This window comes from Ictidomys tridecemlineatus, chromosome 10, assembly GCF_052094955.1.
Source record: "Ictidomys tridecemlineatus isolate mIctTri1 chromosome 10, mIctTri1.hap1, whole genome shotgun sequence".
NCBI lineage: Eukaryota > Metazoa > Chordata > Mammalia > Rodentia > Sciuridae > Ictidomys > Ictidomys tridecemlineatus.
The window spans coordinates 107102328-107115055 of NC_135486.1; the positions used below are offsets into that span (position 1 = coordinate 107102328).

Below are 12728 nucleotides of genomic sequence, written 5' to 3' on the forward strand. Positions count from 1 at the left end.
CGACACCTACTTGTCTTTTGGTTTGGGTGGTAGGGGCTGCTGGCTGCTCCTCTGACCTGTGCCCCACCCTGTCCTTGCTAACAGCCCAACACCGATGGTATCTGGGAGCTGATGACCGGAGGGGTCTTCTACTGCTTGGGCATGGTGTTCTTCAAGAGTGACGGCAGGATCCCCTTTGCCCACGCCATCTGGCACCTCTTTGTGGCGTTCGGTGCTGGCACCCACTACTACGCCATCTGGAGGTACCTCTACCTGCCCAGCACCCTGCAAACCAAGGTGTCCAAATGAGATGGCCCAGACTCCATCCGTCCCTTGGGCTTTGGGATCAGAGCATCACTGGGCGTGATCTGTGAACTGTCACCGGAATCAGTGCCGAGGCCCTGCCCTTCCCTGGACTGAGTTTTTGCAGGGTGTGAGTTTCCTTCTGGTGACAGCCAGGCCATCCCTGAAGACTGGTAAGAAGGAGAGCTTTTAGTCATCTCCACGAAGGAGAAACTAACCCTGCCGTGCGTTTCTACCGTAGACGAGCGTTTCCTAACAACCAGCATTAACGTCTTCAGAAAGGGCAGACTGGGGAACCATGGGCCGAGCCGTGCCTTTGAAAGTCCTGAGGAGTCTAGTGGGTGGCACAGAACCCACTTGCCAGGGCCTCTCTCTGTGCTGCCAAGGTCCCAGCTGGGAAATTGTCCCCTGTTCAGATGAGAGGTGGCACATCACACCCTTGACCGTGGAAGAGAGCGCCTGTCAATCACAGCCTGTGCCTGGGGTCAGAATTCTTTTCCGCTCGGTGCCCTGGGTGCCCACTACCCATCGGTTTGGCACTGCGGATGGAACCTCCCGGCTCATCCAGTCTGGCGACCTCTGAAGGGATCACGGGCAGAGCAGATGGAAGTCACCAAGGGGCTAATGGCACTAATGCCTTCGACTCCCTCTTCCTTTCTCCTTCTGGAGAAGCTCTTGGAGTGGGCAGCTTTGGGCACTAGCGGGAGACTGAGGCACCCCAGCGGGGCAGCCCCCAATGCCTCCAAGAACCAGAGTTGGTCCTCAGCACTGAGGAGGAGGGAGCAGGAGAAGCGCGGGTGCTGCTTCTTGGCCATTTCTTCTCATCCCGAAGAGTCCAGAGAAACAATGACTCATTCATTCATCAGAGGGGACAAGCAGGTCCCTGGGAACCTGCTCCTCTGCCTGTGGTGGTGCCAACATTGGGAGTCTCTCCAGGTGCCAGGTCATGGCTCCTAGAGGCCACTCAGCTGCGCTCCTTGGCCTCACCTGGATGTGGACCTGTGCAGAGCATCCGGGTCCTGGCCCTCTGGAGGGCCCACCCAGCCAACACCGCAGCCCCCGAGGGCCTGACCCTACATCCTGCGGGACGGGGCCAGCCTCTCTCTGGACTTTTGCTGGGGACAGGACAGAAGTGGCTGCCCGGCTCTGGGATCTGAATTGGCATCTCAGAACCTCTGGGTAATAACACATCTGTCTCAAGTTTGAAGGTTCTTATTCCATGACTTCCAACCCGACTGGGGTGGACAAAGGTGGACCGACACAGGGTGCCTTATGCTTCCTTCTAGAACATTCCAGGGCATTTCTGAGCTCCCGGGGACCTGGAATCCCGTTGGTTCAAGCCAGTGTTAAATCATCTTGACACATTCCTCAGACAGCTGGCTTCTGAGTGGGGGATGCCTTGGGCTGGTTCTGTTTACCTGTCCATGTGTGCACACCTGCATATCTGCCCTCCGTCCCCTGGCAGGTGTCTTGGGTAAACCTGTCCCTGTGACTCCCTGGGTGTCTCCAACCAGCTGGGGCCAGGACTGGAGGTCAGAGGGAAGGGAAAGCTTTGGAGGCGAGGGCAGCCGGGGAGAGGTTGTCTCCCGCCTGGGGTCAGAGACACAGAGAACCGACTTCTGCCTGGGCCTGAGGCTGGGAAAGGGAGTCCCGGAGGACCTGAGGTGCTGCGTGGGAAGGAAGTGTGGCACCATGCCAGGCCAACCAAAAGTCCCGACATCAGGATGCTGCTGGGGACAGGCAGGTTCCCGGAAATAGTGGCAGGTGCTGGGAATGTTGACTTGGGCTTCTCTAGTGGCCCCTGAGTCTGGGACCTGCATCTCTCTGTGCTCCTCCTCTTAGGCACTTGATGGTACGTTTTCCCAAAACAGCCACCCCTGTGTGCCCCTCTTGAGGTGCCAGTCCCTCTGCAGGGATCTTTGTTCACCTCCTTATCTACCCAACTCCTACGCATCCTTCAAAACCCAGCCCGGGCATCAGCACTGAGGCGCATGTCCTTGGTCTGACTCCGGGCTCGGCCTCCTGTGCCTCCCTGTCTCGCCTACACCAGTGCTCAGGGACCTGTCTGTCATCCAGGTACTTGTATGCTCCCTGAGGGAAGAGCTGTGTCTCCCTAGGCTTGGGGCCAAACCTGGCATCCCCATGAGAGAGCTTCAGCGTCCCCAGCTGTAAGATGACCTTGTTGCAGCTGTACGTCGGCACCTTACAGGGCTGCCTGAAGACACAGCAGGATAAGGGAAGTGTGACACGGGGCCTTGCATGCTCCTTCCTTCTGCTAGCTGTCCACTGGAGAGGCAAGTCGTGATCACAAAGATGACACTCTCAGGGGCGTCAGCCAAAGAAGTGAACCCCTAATGGTAGAATTTCCAACTGTGGTCAGGCTGGTGAGGACTCTGGAAGGGTGGCGTTCTGAGGGGTCTTGGTCACCTTTCCTGTCCTAGTTCCAATTTAGGACATGCTTCCCATAAACCTGTCTTTTCCCAGCATCATTCACAAGTTGAGTTTCCCAGGATCCACACTCTGGATCTCCCCCAGCGCATCACAAACAGTTCAGAGAAGTTCCATCTGGCCAGTCCCTCTGGTGGGTAAGGCTGTCTCAGAAGCATCCTAGGCTGGGTTCCTGTGGCTACCCTAGAAGAATTTGGATCAATATCACAGAATTGGCCGGTTGCCATGGCACACGCCTGTACTCCCAGTGGCTCGGGAGGCTGAGACAGGAGGATGGCGAGTCCAGAGCCAGCCTCAGGAAAAGTGAGGTGCTAAGCAACTCAGTGAGACCTTGTCTCTACACAAAATACAAAAATAGGGCTGGGGATGTGGCTCAGTGGTCGAGTCTTCTTCGAGTTCAGTCCCTGGTACCCGCCCCCCTCCAAATCTCAGAGCTGCCCTTCCTCTTGATTGGAAGTTGAAGGTATGGCATATGCGCAAGTCTGAGCTTCTGTCTATCCCCTGGGGCTCCGATGAGGTAGAAACCCAGGAAAGTTCTAGGCAGTTGGGAGGAGGATGTGGAGCTGGGAATTGCAGTGGGCCTTGATTTGAATTTGAAAGTCGCCTTGGTTGTGGGCGGGGCCACGCACAGTAGGGCGGGGCCAGCACTGAGAACTCTTGGGGATCTCAGGGTTGCATCTCCCCTGGGGTCTTTATCACTGACTGGGAAGCTACCTGCAGGCCTCTCCCTAGACTGCATAGCCTGATGTAGACGTGCTGGCTCTGGGAACAGCATCCGTGAGGGCCAGAAAGAGCCAATGACAATCCCAACAGTCACTTCCAATGCAGACAAGGAGCAGGACGCTGTGGAGGTGGGGTTCCCCGTATGAGCTCCTACTGGAAGGTGGTGGCGGTCTCTGTCTTTGCTAGTGGTTTCCTAGATGCCCCCTGCATTGACTGACTCAGTCTCCCTGTGTGGGGAGGATCATTAGAGGATCTTACAAAGCAGAAAGCCAAAGCACAGAGAGGTCTGATGACTTTCCCAATGGCACCCAGCTGAGCAAAGCTTTAAAACCAGGACTATCTGATGCCCAAGCATCCTGCCCTTGGCCTACCTTTGCCGCTTCCCAGGAAACTCACTGCCCCTAAGACTTTTCTCCAAGAAAAAGAGCTGAGCTTAAAAAAATTTGAAATAACATGTGCAGAGAGAAAAAAAAATCAAATAGCAGTTTTTAAAAATCTCTGATGTGTTAACATTAACAATTTCCAAGATGTAAAGAATTCCACCATGGTCAATTTCAGGCTACCAGTGTGGCATAAAGCTGGAATTGATGAGCATGGCAGACCCCTTCCCAGCCTGAGGAGAGGTCTCCTGGGAGGGGAAGGGGTGGAAATCCAGGACACCCCCTCATGCACAGATCCCTCTGATCAACTCAACATGGGGAAATAAAACTAGAGAATTCTGGTGGGCACAGGAACTTAGAGGTGCTCTCCAAAATAGTAGCCTCTAGTTTCAGGGGGATATTTAAACTTACACCAATTAAAATGAAATCAAAATGAAAATCCATTCCCCTCAGGTGCACTAGCCATGTGTTAAGGGCTTACTGGGGACACATGGCGAGTGGCTACCATTTGGGGCCACACCAACTGGAACGTTTTCCATCATTGCTGAAAGCGACTGGACAAGGCAGGTGGCTCAGCAGCTCTCCCGTGTTCTGGCCTTGGGACTTCTTTAAAATTATTGACAACACCAAAGAGCCTTAGTTCAGGTGGTCTGTGTCTGTTAACATTCATCAGACTAGAAATTAAAACAATAGTAAAAAAATAACTGTTAACTCATTTAAAGGGAACAAACCCGTTACATGGTAACATGAGCAACCTATTTTTCTATTAGAAATAACTTTTTTTTCCCCCAAACAAAGTCCATGCGGGCAGGAGGGGTGTGCACTTGTGTGAATCTCTTGCATGTCTGATTTTGCAGAAGGCGCAGGATTCTCCCACCTGCCTTTGTATTTGGTTGGCTGCGATGTCACGATGTCACAGTCGGGTAGCTGCTGGAAATCGGTGGTGTACCTGTGGGAAAGAGTGAGGGGGACAGGACAAACAATGTCCTGGTATTATCATGAAAATAGTGAGGCTTTGTGAATCCCTTGGCAGGACATTGGGGATCTCCAGGCTGGTCCACAACATTCACTGCTGTTCTAGAACCACTGGTCTAGATCTAAAATCTTCCTCTTCACTTTGCACCTGGACATCCTCCACCAGTGACAATGTTCATAGACCAAGCTACCCCCATTTCAGCCACTGTAGCTTAGGTTAGCCACGAGGTGGCAGGTGACCTCTGACGAGGGATCCTGCAGGTCATCAGAGCTCATGTCTAGGTCATGAGAAGGTTCAGACAAGCCGTGACGAGGGCCTTTCCATACTGAGGCACTTTTTTCTAGGTCACCTCATGCTTCCTGTGCCATCCAGCCATGGCTGCCATACTGCTACCTGTCACTGGCCCAGCCTTTCCCCACAATGGCCACTGTGCCCAATCCCCAGGGGAGCCTGGGTATCCCAGGACCAGCTGCTTGGGTGCTGCCCACAGGCTGGATCGCCCGGGAGATGCAGGACCATCAACTCTGGCATGAGGGAGGGGGGTGGGGAGAGGTGCATGCCATTCTGCAGGTGACCTGGTTGGAGGTGGGAGAGAAGGTGAGAATTGTGGAGGATGCTACTCAAGGCAGAGCCGTAAGGGGCCCTGCAGCGAGGGCCTGCCACCCTCTGGAGTGCTGCTGCAGGACTAAGGAGGGGGTGCTGGCGTTCCTGCAAGCTCCAGAGGTGGGTGGTCAACTACTCAGCCACACTGCAAGCCAGGAGCCTCTGGGAGCATGAACTTGGCTAAGGCGAGTCTTGGCATCACGGTAGCAGGCAGAGGCTGCACTCAGTCTCATGGTTTTGTAGAGCCAGCACCGCCTGCACCACGCATCTCCCCAGTTCCTGAGGTCATGCATGCACTTAGGAACGCGTACAGATTCACATCCATGTTCTTATATATTTTGCCCCCCAAAACCTGGCAAGAAGAAATGTCTGTTTGCATTGTGTGCAGAGACTGAGGCTGCCCAGAGAGGTTGAGAGACCTATCCCTGGTCACCCAGCCAGAGCAGGGCAGGACTGGAGCACAGCTCAGGATCTTAGGTGTCTTGTCCTTCCTCTTTCTGGGTAGGGGCTGTTTTGTTCCCCAAGAGCTGACGTCCAGGCAGCAGGTGAAGCGCACCCCCACCAACCAGGCCTTGGTGGCTCGCCTCCCACTGCCATGTCACCAGCTCTGCCAGCTTTGCCCCAGCTCCGAGAGATCTGAAGGGGCATGCTCACGTTCCTGTGCCTGGTCAGGCCACCTCACAGCTGTGGTAGGGGAGGATGCCACCTCCCGGTGTCTCCAGCAGCCCTTGTAGGAGTGGCGTGTCCTGCTCCTTCTGTCACCCGGGACAGGCTCCAGGTGACACAGCACCCCAAGTGATGTCAGTGTTTCCCCTTTTTAATGAAGACCCATTCTTAGAATTTATGTCTCACACTGTGATTCTGGCTTTTACATCGGTCACTGCAGGGGCCTGGGGGATCAATGTGTCCCGTCCTGTTCTGTCCTCTCCTATTCTCTCCCAATCAGAGTCCATGTGGGCTGCTACAAGAAAAATCCCACAGACTAGGTGGCTCGTCATCAAACAACAGACATTTATTTCTCACTGTCTGGAAGCTGGCAGTTCAAGATCAAGGGCTGGCAGATTCCAATGAGGGCGGCTCACCCTCCCGGCTCCTGGCTCCTTGCGGTCTGTCCTCCTGTGTCTGAAGGCACAAGGGAGCTCTCTGAGGCCTCTTGATGGAGCACGGGTCTCATTCGTGAGGGCTCAGACCCTCTGACCCGTCACCTCCCCAAGGGTCCATCCCTTATCATGAGAACTTTAGGGGCTGGCATTTCAACACAGAATTTTGAGGGACACAAACATTCACGTCATGCCACCATCCGATCGATCTTTGCCCATCTTTCTGTGCTCTGCCCTCCTCCAGCCAATCTGGTTTGTTCAAGTTGCAATCCAACTAGATTGATCTTGTGATCGACAAGTGGGGTTGAACCCTAAATTCTGGAAGCTGCTCTTGGTGGGACACCCCTGGAAAGCCGATGTCGTCAGTAGCGGGTGCTCCGTGCCCATCTGTTGTGACTGGCGGGGGTTGACATGGTGCCACACCTCGGAGGGGTCTGGGTGCCCTGAAGCCACGTGGGGACAGGTAGGGAGAGAGAAATGAGGAGTTTCCAAATGTCTGGTTATGCAGTACCCTGACCTTACTGAGAGGACTGTGGGGTCAAATCTTAGGGTCTCTGGTCCTGGTGGCGGCCCCATGCTGGTTGGAGGGTGTTTGGGGATTAGAAGATTTAGAGACCTTGAAAGGGCAGACCACAGGAATGTGCTCAGCCAGAGATGGAAGGCCGGAGGGAAAGGTGGAATGCATTCTAGAAAGTTCTGGACCCCATTTTGAAAGGGCTACCCTGCCTCCAGAGGCGATTTCAATTCCAGGCTCTGGCTTCCCGCTGGATGGACTGCCCACCATCCCTGTTTACATTTGGGGTCCACAAAGAGCTTCCCACTTGCTTCTTAAGGTAGAAAGCAGGAGCCCTCTGAGTGTCTTTCAAGCCCTCTTTTATAGATCTATGAAGCCCACAGTGTTCGAGAGTGACATTTGTGGCATGACTTTTTAAAAATGTCCTGCTGATATTGGAAACCTTCCCGTGTTTGTGAAATCGGTATTTTGTATTAACACAGTTATTTGATAAACATTTGTATGAAGAAGAATAATAACCCTTCTGGTGAATTGCTGCTGTTTCCAGTGGAGTAGAAAGCACTTCAATAAAGAAAAATTCAAGATGCCTCGGTCTTGCCGAATTCTTTCTTCTTTTTAAAAATAACATTTGCTGGCTCTTTTTTTTTAAAAAAATAAAAAATAAAAGCATTCTCTGCTCATTGTAGAAAAGTTGAGATGTTCAGTAAAAACATGTAAAGTAAATTCCAAGTGCTGTACTATCATCTGTTGCTGTATGACAAACCATCCTAAAATACAGTGGCTGAGACCATGGGAATCATCAGCGTCTCTTGTGGTTTCTGTGGGTGGGAACCTCAGCTGGTGGAAATGGAGGCTGGACTCCCCTTGTGCATCTGGTGGCGAAGGCTGGTAGTTGGCGAGGACCCTGGGGTGGGGGTGGGGGGGGAGATCAGCAGAAAACCTTGCCTTAACTTGCAGGTTTTATTATGATTCAGGTTCAGTGAGATCAGGAGAAAATTGCCACTGGAACACGGTTGCCTACTTCCAGATCTTCAGAGGAGAGGGCACAGGATGCCACACCTTGGGGCCACATGGGGGAGCACTAGGTTTGTTCAGGTGGTAGATAGAGGAAAACAAACTCTAGGGCCTTTATTATGGCTTCTGTGGGAAAGAGGAGAGGAAGAGGCTCTAGGAATTGACCAGCGTGCCCCCCCCCCGGCCCCCCGAGTCCGTACTGATCCCTAATGCTCCAGATGTCAAAAAAGACCTTATTTTATCAGAATAAAGACAACGTGACTCTAAACCCAGGTGGGACCTCCACATGTGACCTGGGCTTCCTTACAACATGGTGGTTGGGTCCCAAGGCCAGTGTCTCAAGAGAAAGAGTCATGGGGAGACATATGGCCTTTTGACCTGGACTTGGAAGCCATTCATCACCATTTCTGCCATCTTCCATGGGTGGAGGCAGCTAAAAAGGTCCTTCCAAGTTCAAGGGAAGATAATGTAGACTCCCTCCTCCACCCTCATGGATATGAGTCTGTTACAGTGCCTGATAAGTGTGGGACGGATGTACGTTGGTATGGCTATCTTCAGAAATGCAGTCTTCTACAAACTCTATCACCCAGAAGTCCCTACTATTAGAATTGCTTTGTCTGTCTTGCTTGCATATTTTTACTTCATCCTGGTTAAATATTAATTGATTGATTTCTAATTCAATTTAATTTTTTAAATTCATAAATAAAAGTCAGGGGCAGTACATGCCTATAATCCCAGTGACTTGGGTGTCTGAAGCAAGAAGATCACTAGTTCAAAGCCAGCCTCAGTAATTTAGGGAGACCTTGTTTCAAAATAAAAAAAAAGGGGGGGCTGGGGGTGTATCAGTAACAGAGCACCTTTGGGTTCAATCCTAAATATCCTCCTAACCAAAAAAAAATCACGAATAAAAATTGTACATGTTTGTTGAGTAGAACACAATGTCTTGGAATAGATACATGTGGGGCTGGAGATGTAGCTCAGTGGCAGAGCACTTGCCTAGCCTGTGCGAGGCTCTGGGTTTGATCCTCAGCACCACATAAAAATAAACAAATAGGGCTGGGACTGTGGCTCAGCAGTGGAACGCTCGCCTAGGACGGGCTGGACCCGGGTTTGATCCTCAGCACCACATAAAAATAAAGGCATTGTGTTGTGTCCATCTACATCTAAAAAATAAATAAATAGTAAAAAAATAAATAAACAAATAAAATAAAGGCATTCTGTCCATCTATAACTAAAAAAAAATAGATGCATGTTGTGGAATGACTCTATTGAGCTAATTAGCATAAGCATTACATCATGTACTCATTTTGGTGGTAAGATTGTCTATCTTTAAAAGACCATCTTTTTGACATTCTCCAGTAAATGGATGGAACTAGATAATAACATGCTAAGAGCGATAAGCCAACCCCCCCAACCAAAGGCTGAATGTTCTCTCTGATACGTGGATACTAACCCACAACAAGAGAGGCTGGGGAGGGGAAGAATAGAAGTCCATGGGATTAGACAAAGAGGAATGAATCCCAGGGGTGGGAGGAGTGTGGGAATAGGAAGGAGAGCAGAATGAGTCAGACATAAATTCCCTATTCTTATCTATGAATCCATGACCCGGGTAACTCCACATCATGTACAACCACAAGAATGGGATCCTAATTAGAATAAGTTAAATTCTGTGTATGTGTAATATGCCAGAATACACTCTACTGTCATGTATATCTAAAAAAGAACAAATAATAAAAAAGGAAAATAAATAAATATTTTAAAACCCATCTTTATTGAGATATATTTCACATATTATATGATTTACCCACTGAAGTGCATAATTCAAAGATATTTAGTATATACTGAGTTATGCAACCATTACAATTTCAGAACATTTTTATGAACCCCAGAGAAACCCCTCAGACACCACCTTCTTATCTCTCATCTCCCCTCCAGCCCTGAGCAACCTCTCTTCTATTTTATCTCTATAGATTTGCCTATTCTAGATATTCATATCACAGGAACCACACAACATTTTTCCTTTCTGTGTCTGGCTTAGTTCACTTAGCCTAACCTTTTCAAGGTCCGTCTGCATTGTAGTATGTGTGTTAGTACTTCATATCTTTTCATGACTGCGTAATATTTCATTGTGTCCATATTTTTGTTTATCCATTTGCCCATTGATGGACATCTAGTTTTCCACCTTTATTTCTACCTTTTGGGCTATTAAAATAATGCTGTAAACATTTTGTAGGTGAGTATTTGTGTAGAACTATGTCTTCATTTCTCTTGGGAATAGACTTCAGAGTAGAAATTCTGGGTCATATGGCCATTCTGTCTCATCATTTGAGGGACCGCCAAACGGTTGTTTTTGAGGCACAATGCTACATTCCTACCAGCCGAGGATATGATTTCACCATATCCTCTCCAACATTTAATGTGTCTTTTTTTATAGTGATTCACAAGGGAGAAGTAATCTGTGATTCATTTTGTGAACCTGGGCAAATCTGTTGGCCTCTTTTGGCTTTGGGTCCACAAATCAGTGATGTCAGATTCTGAAACTCACCCATTTCTTTTCTTGGGCACTAGAGAGAAGACCTCCACCTGGGCCTCTTTTACCCTAAATTTGGGGGAAAAAAATGGCCACTTACTATCAGTTCTCAAAATAAAATATTAATATGTAGTATCATCTGTCATCTGTCATCTGTCATCATTTTTTCTCCTGTATATGTCATAAACCAGTGCTCACAGGTGAAGTGTCAAGTAAACAAATTAAAAAAATCAATATTGATGGAAATATCAGACCCTCCCAAGCATATCTGGTTCAATATGTGTTTTCTTTTTCTTTTTTTTTCCTAATTTTTTGAGAGACCAAGTGAACAAAACTTTTAGTTGTGTATGGACTCAATGCCTTTATTTGATTTTATGTGGTGCTAGGACCGAGCCCAGTGCCTCACACATTTTCTTCTATGCTGTGTCTGTATGCTGGACTCACATTTTTGGCTAACAAGATGGCTCCTAACTTCTGTGCAGATGGAGATGAATCAGTGTTTCAACATACTCCCAGACCCGAGAACACCGGACTTCCCAAAGCCTTCTCCACCCGCACAACTTTAATGGAACTGAATTATTTTGTATTTGTATTATTTGTATTATTTATTTACCTATTGAATTATTTTGTACACAGTCTGTGCTGTATGCATTTAGAGCCCTCACCGGAGATTTTGTAGAGGTGAAATTGAATGAATCCACAAAGTATGCTGAGAGAAATGAATCTATGCTGGTAGAGCAGAAAAAGAAAATATCCAGAGTTAGGTAGATGAGTCCTGAAGTTCCACCCCACCTGGAAGTTTTTTTTTTTTTTTGAGTTGAGTAAATGTAGTTCAATTTTCTTCAGAATAGACAAAACACTCAAGAATATAGTATGATTTGGTTTTTTAAAATAATTATAATTATCTTCTCTTTTAATATTTATTTTTTTAGTTGTAGTTGGACACAATACTTTTTAATTTTATTTATTCATATGTGGTGCTGAGGATCGAACCCAAGGCCTCACACATGCTGGGCAAGCACCGTACCACTGAGCCCCAGCCCCAGCCCCTGTATGATCTGTTTCAGTGGTATTGAAACGGTCATCGTTGTTTGTTTCAATCAAACACATCCACATCCATGGCACCGGGCCCCAAATCAACACTTTCTTAAATATCTCACCCCAGCTGCAGCTCCATAGATCCAAATGCCTACTGGATATCATGAATCCATGCACGAACCCCAATATGTGCGTACTGTATCAAAAAAGATAATATAGACGCTTCTCTCCCATGACTTTGGGTGATGGCCTCTTGGTCTTTGGCAAGCCAGCAACCTGGGTGACATCTGTGATCCTATTAGTGTGTTCTACTAGCTTCCTGGGGCAGCAAACTGGGAAGATGGAATGACAGAAATTTATTGCCTCATAGATCAGAAGTCTGACATCACGTTGTTGGCAGGGCTGGTTCCTTCTCGGGGGTGTCAGGGAGAATCTGTCCTGGGGTTTCCCAGCGTTCAGGGGTGCTGCAATCGCTGGTGCTCTCTGGCTTGTAGAAGCAGCATCCTGACCTCTCTTCCCCTTCACTCACTCGCCTTCGCCATGCCATTTGTTTGGGCCAATGGAATGCTGGTGGATGTGACGTCCGTAGATGCTTTAATAAGCTCACACTTCTGCCACCGGTCAGAGTACTGCTTCCTGAATGAGGAGACATGTAGAGAAGATCTGAGGCCAAACCCTGCCAGTTCAAGTCCAGCTCACTGGAGCAACAGGAACCTGCAGACCCATGAGCAGCAGTGAATGCTTCCTAGTATAAGCCTCTGAGTGTTTGTTACACAGCATTAACTGTCACATAATTGCTATCTCACTGCAATAGAATGATTTCTTTACTGTTCACTAGAGTGTAAGTTCCTAGAGGGTGCCTGGCTCATTGCTGTCACTCTGTCACCCCATATGTTACCAGTGCCAAGAGGTGCTGTGTCTGCAGTCATCTTCCTCTCTCCTGGCTCTCCCAACAGCCCATTCTCTTTGTCCCTAGTAAAACCTAAGGAACCACCCTTTGACCTTAACCAGATGCTTCTCTTTTGGGTTCAGTGGGTCCTTTCCTTAGGTCCCAGGACACTTCCACCTTCCAGTGGCCAAAGAGAGCAGCTCAACACTCCATTTCTGTCCAGTAAGATTT

The 12728-nt window shown here is 49.0% G+C and overlaps 1 protein-coding gene across 4 annotated transcripts in view; it reads left to right on the forward strand.

The window, feature by feature from the left end:
* The window catches only part of Mmd2 (monocyte to macrophage differentiation associated 2), a 50912-nt gene extending 43090 nt beyond the window's left edge, over positions 1-7822 (forward strand). For 3 of the 4 annotated variants that reach the window (XM_078023666.1, XM_040278624.2, XM_078023667.1), the window contains one exon: positions 85-7822. In XM_078023666.1, coding sequence (XP_077879792.1) covers positions 85-288 — 204 coding nt within the window. In that variant the 3' untranslated portion in view covers positions 289-7822. The remainder of the gene's footprint in view (positions 1-84) is intronic. The other variant, XR_013426814.1, reaches the window with a different exon arrangement.
* The last annotated feature ends 4906 nt before the right edge of the window (positions 7823-12728 follow it).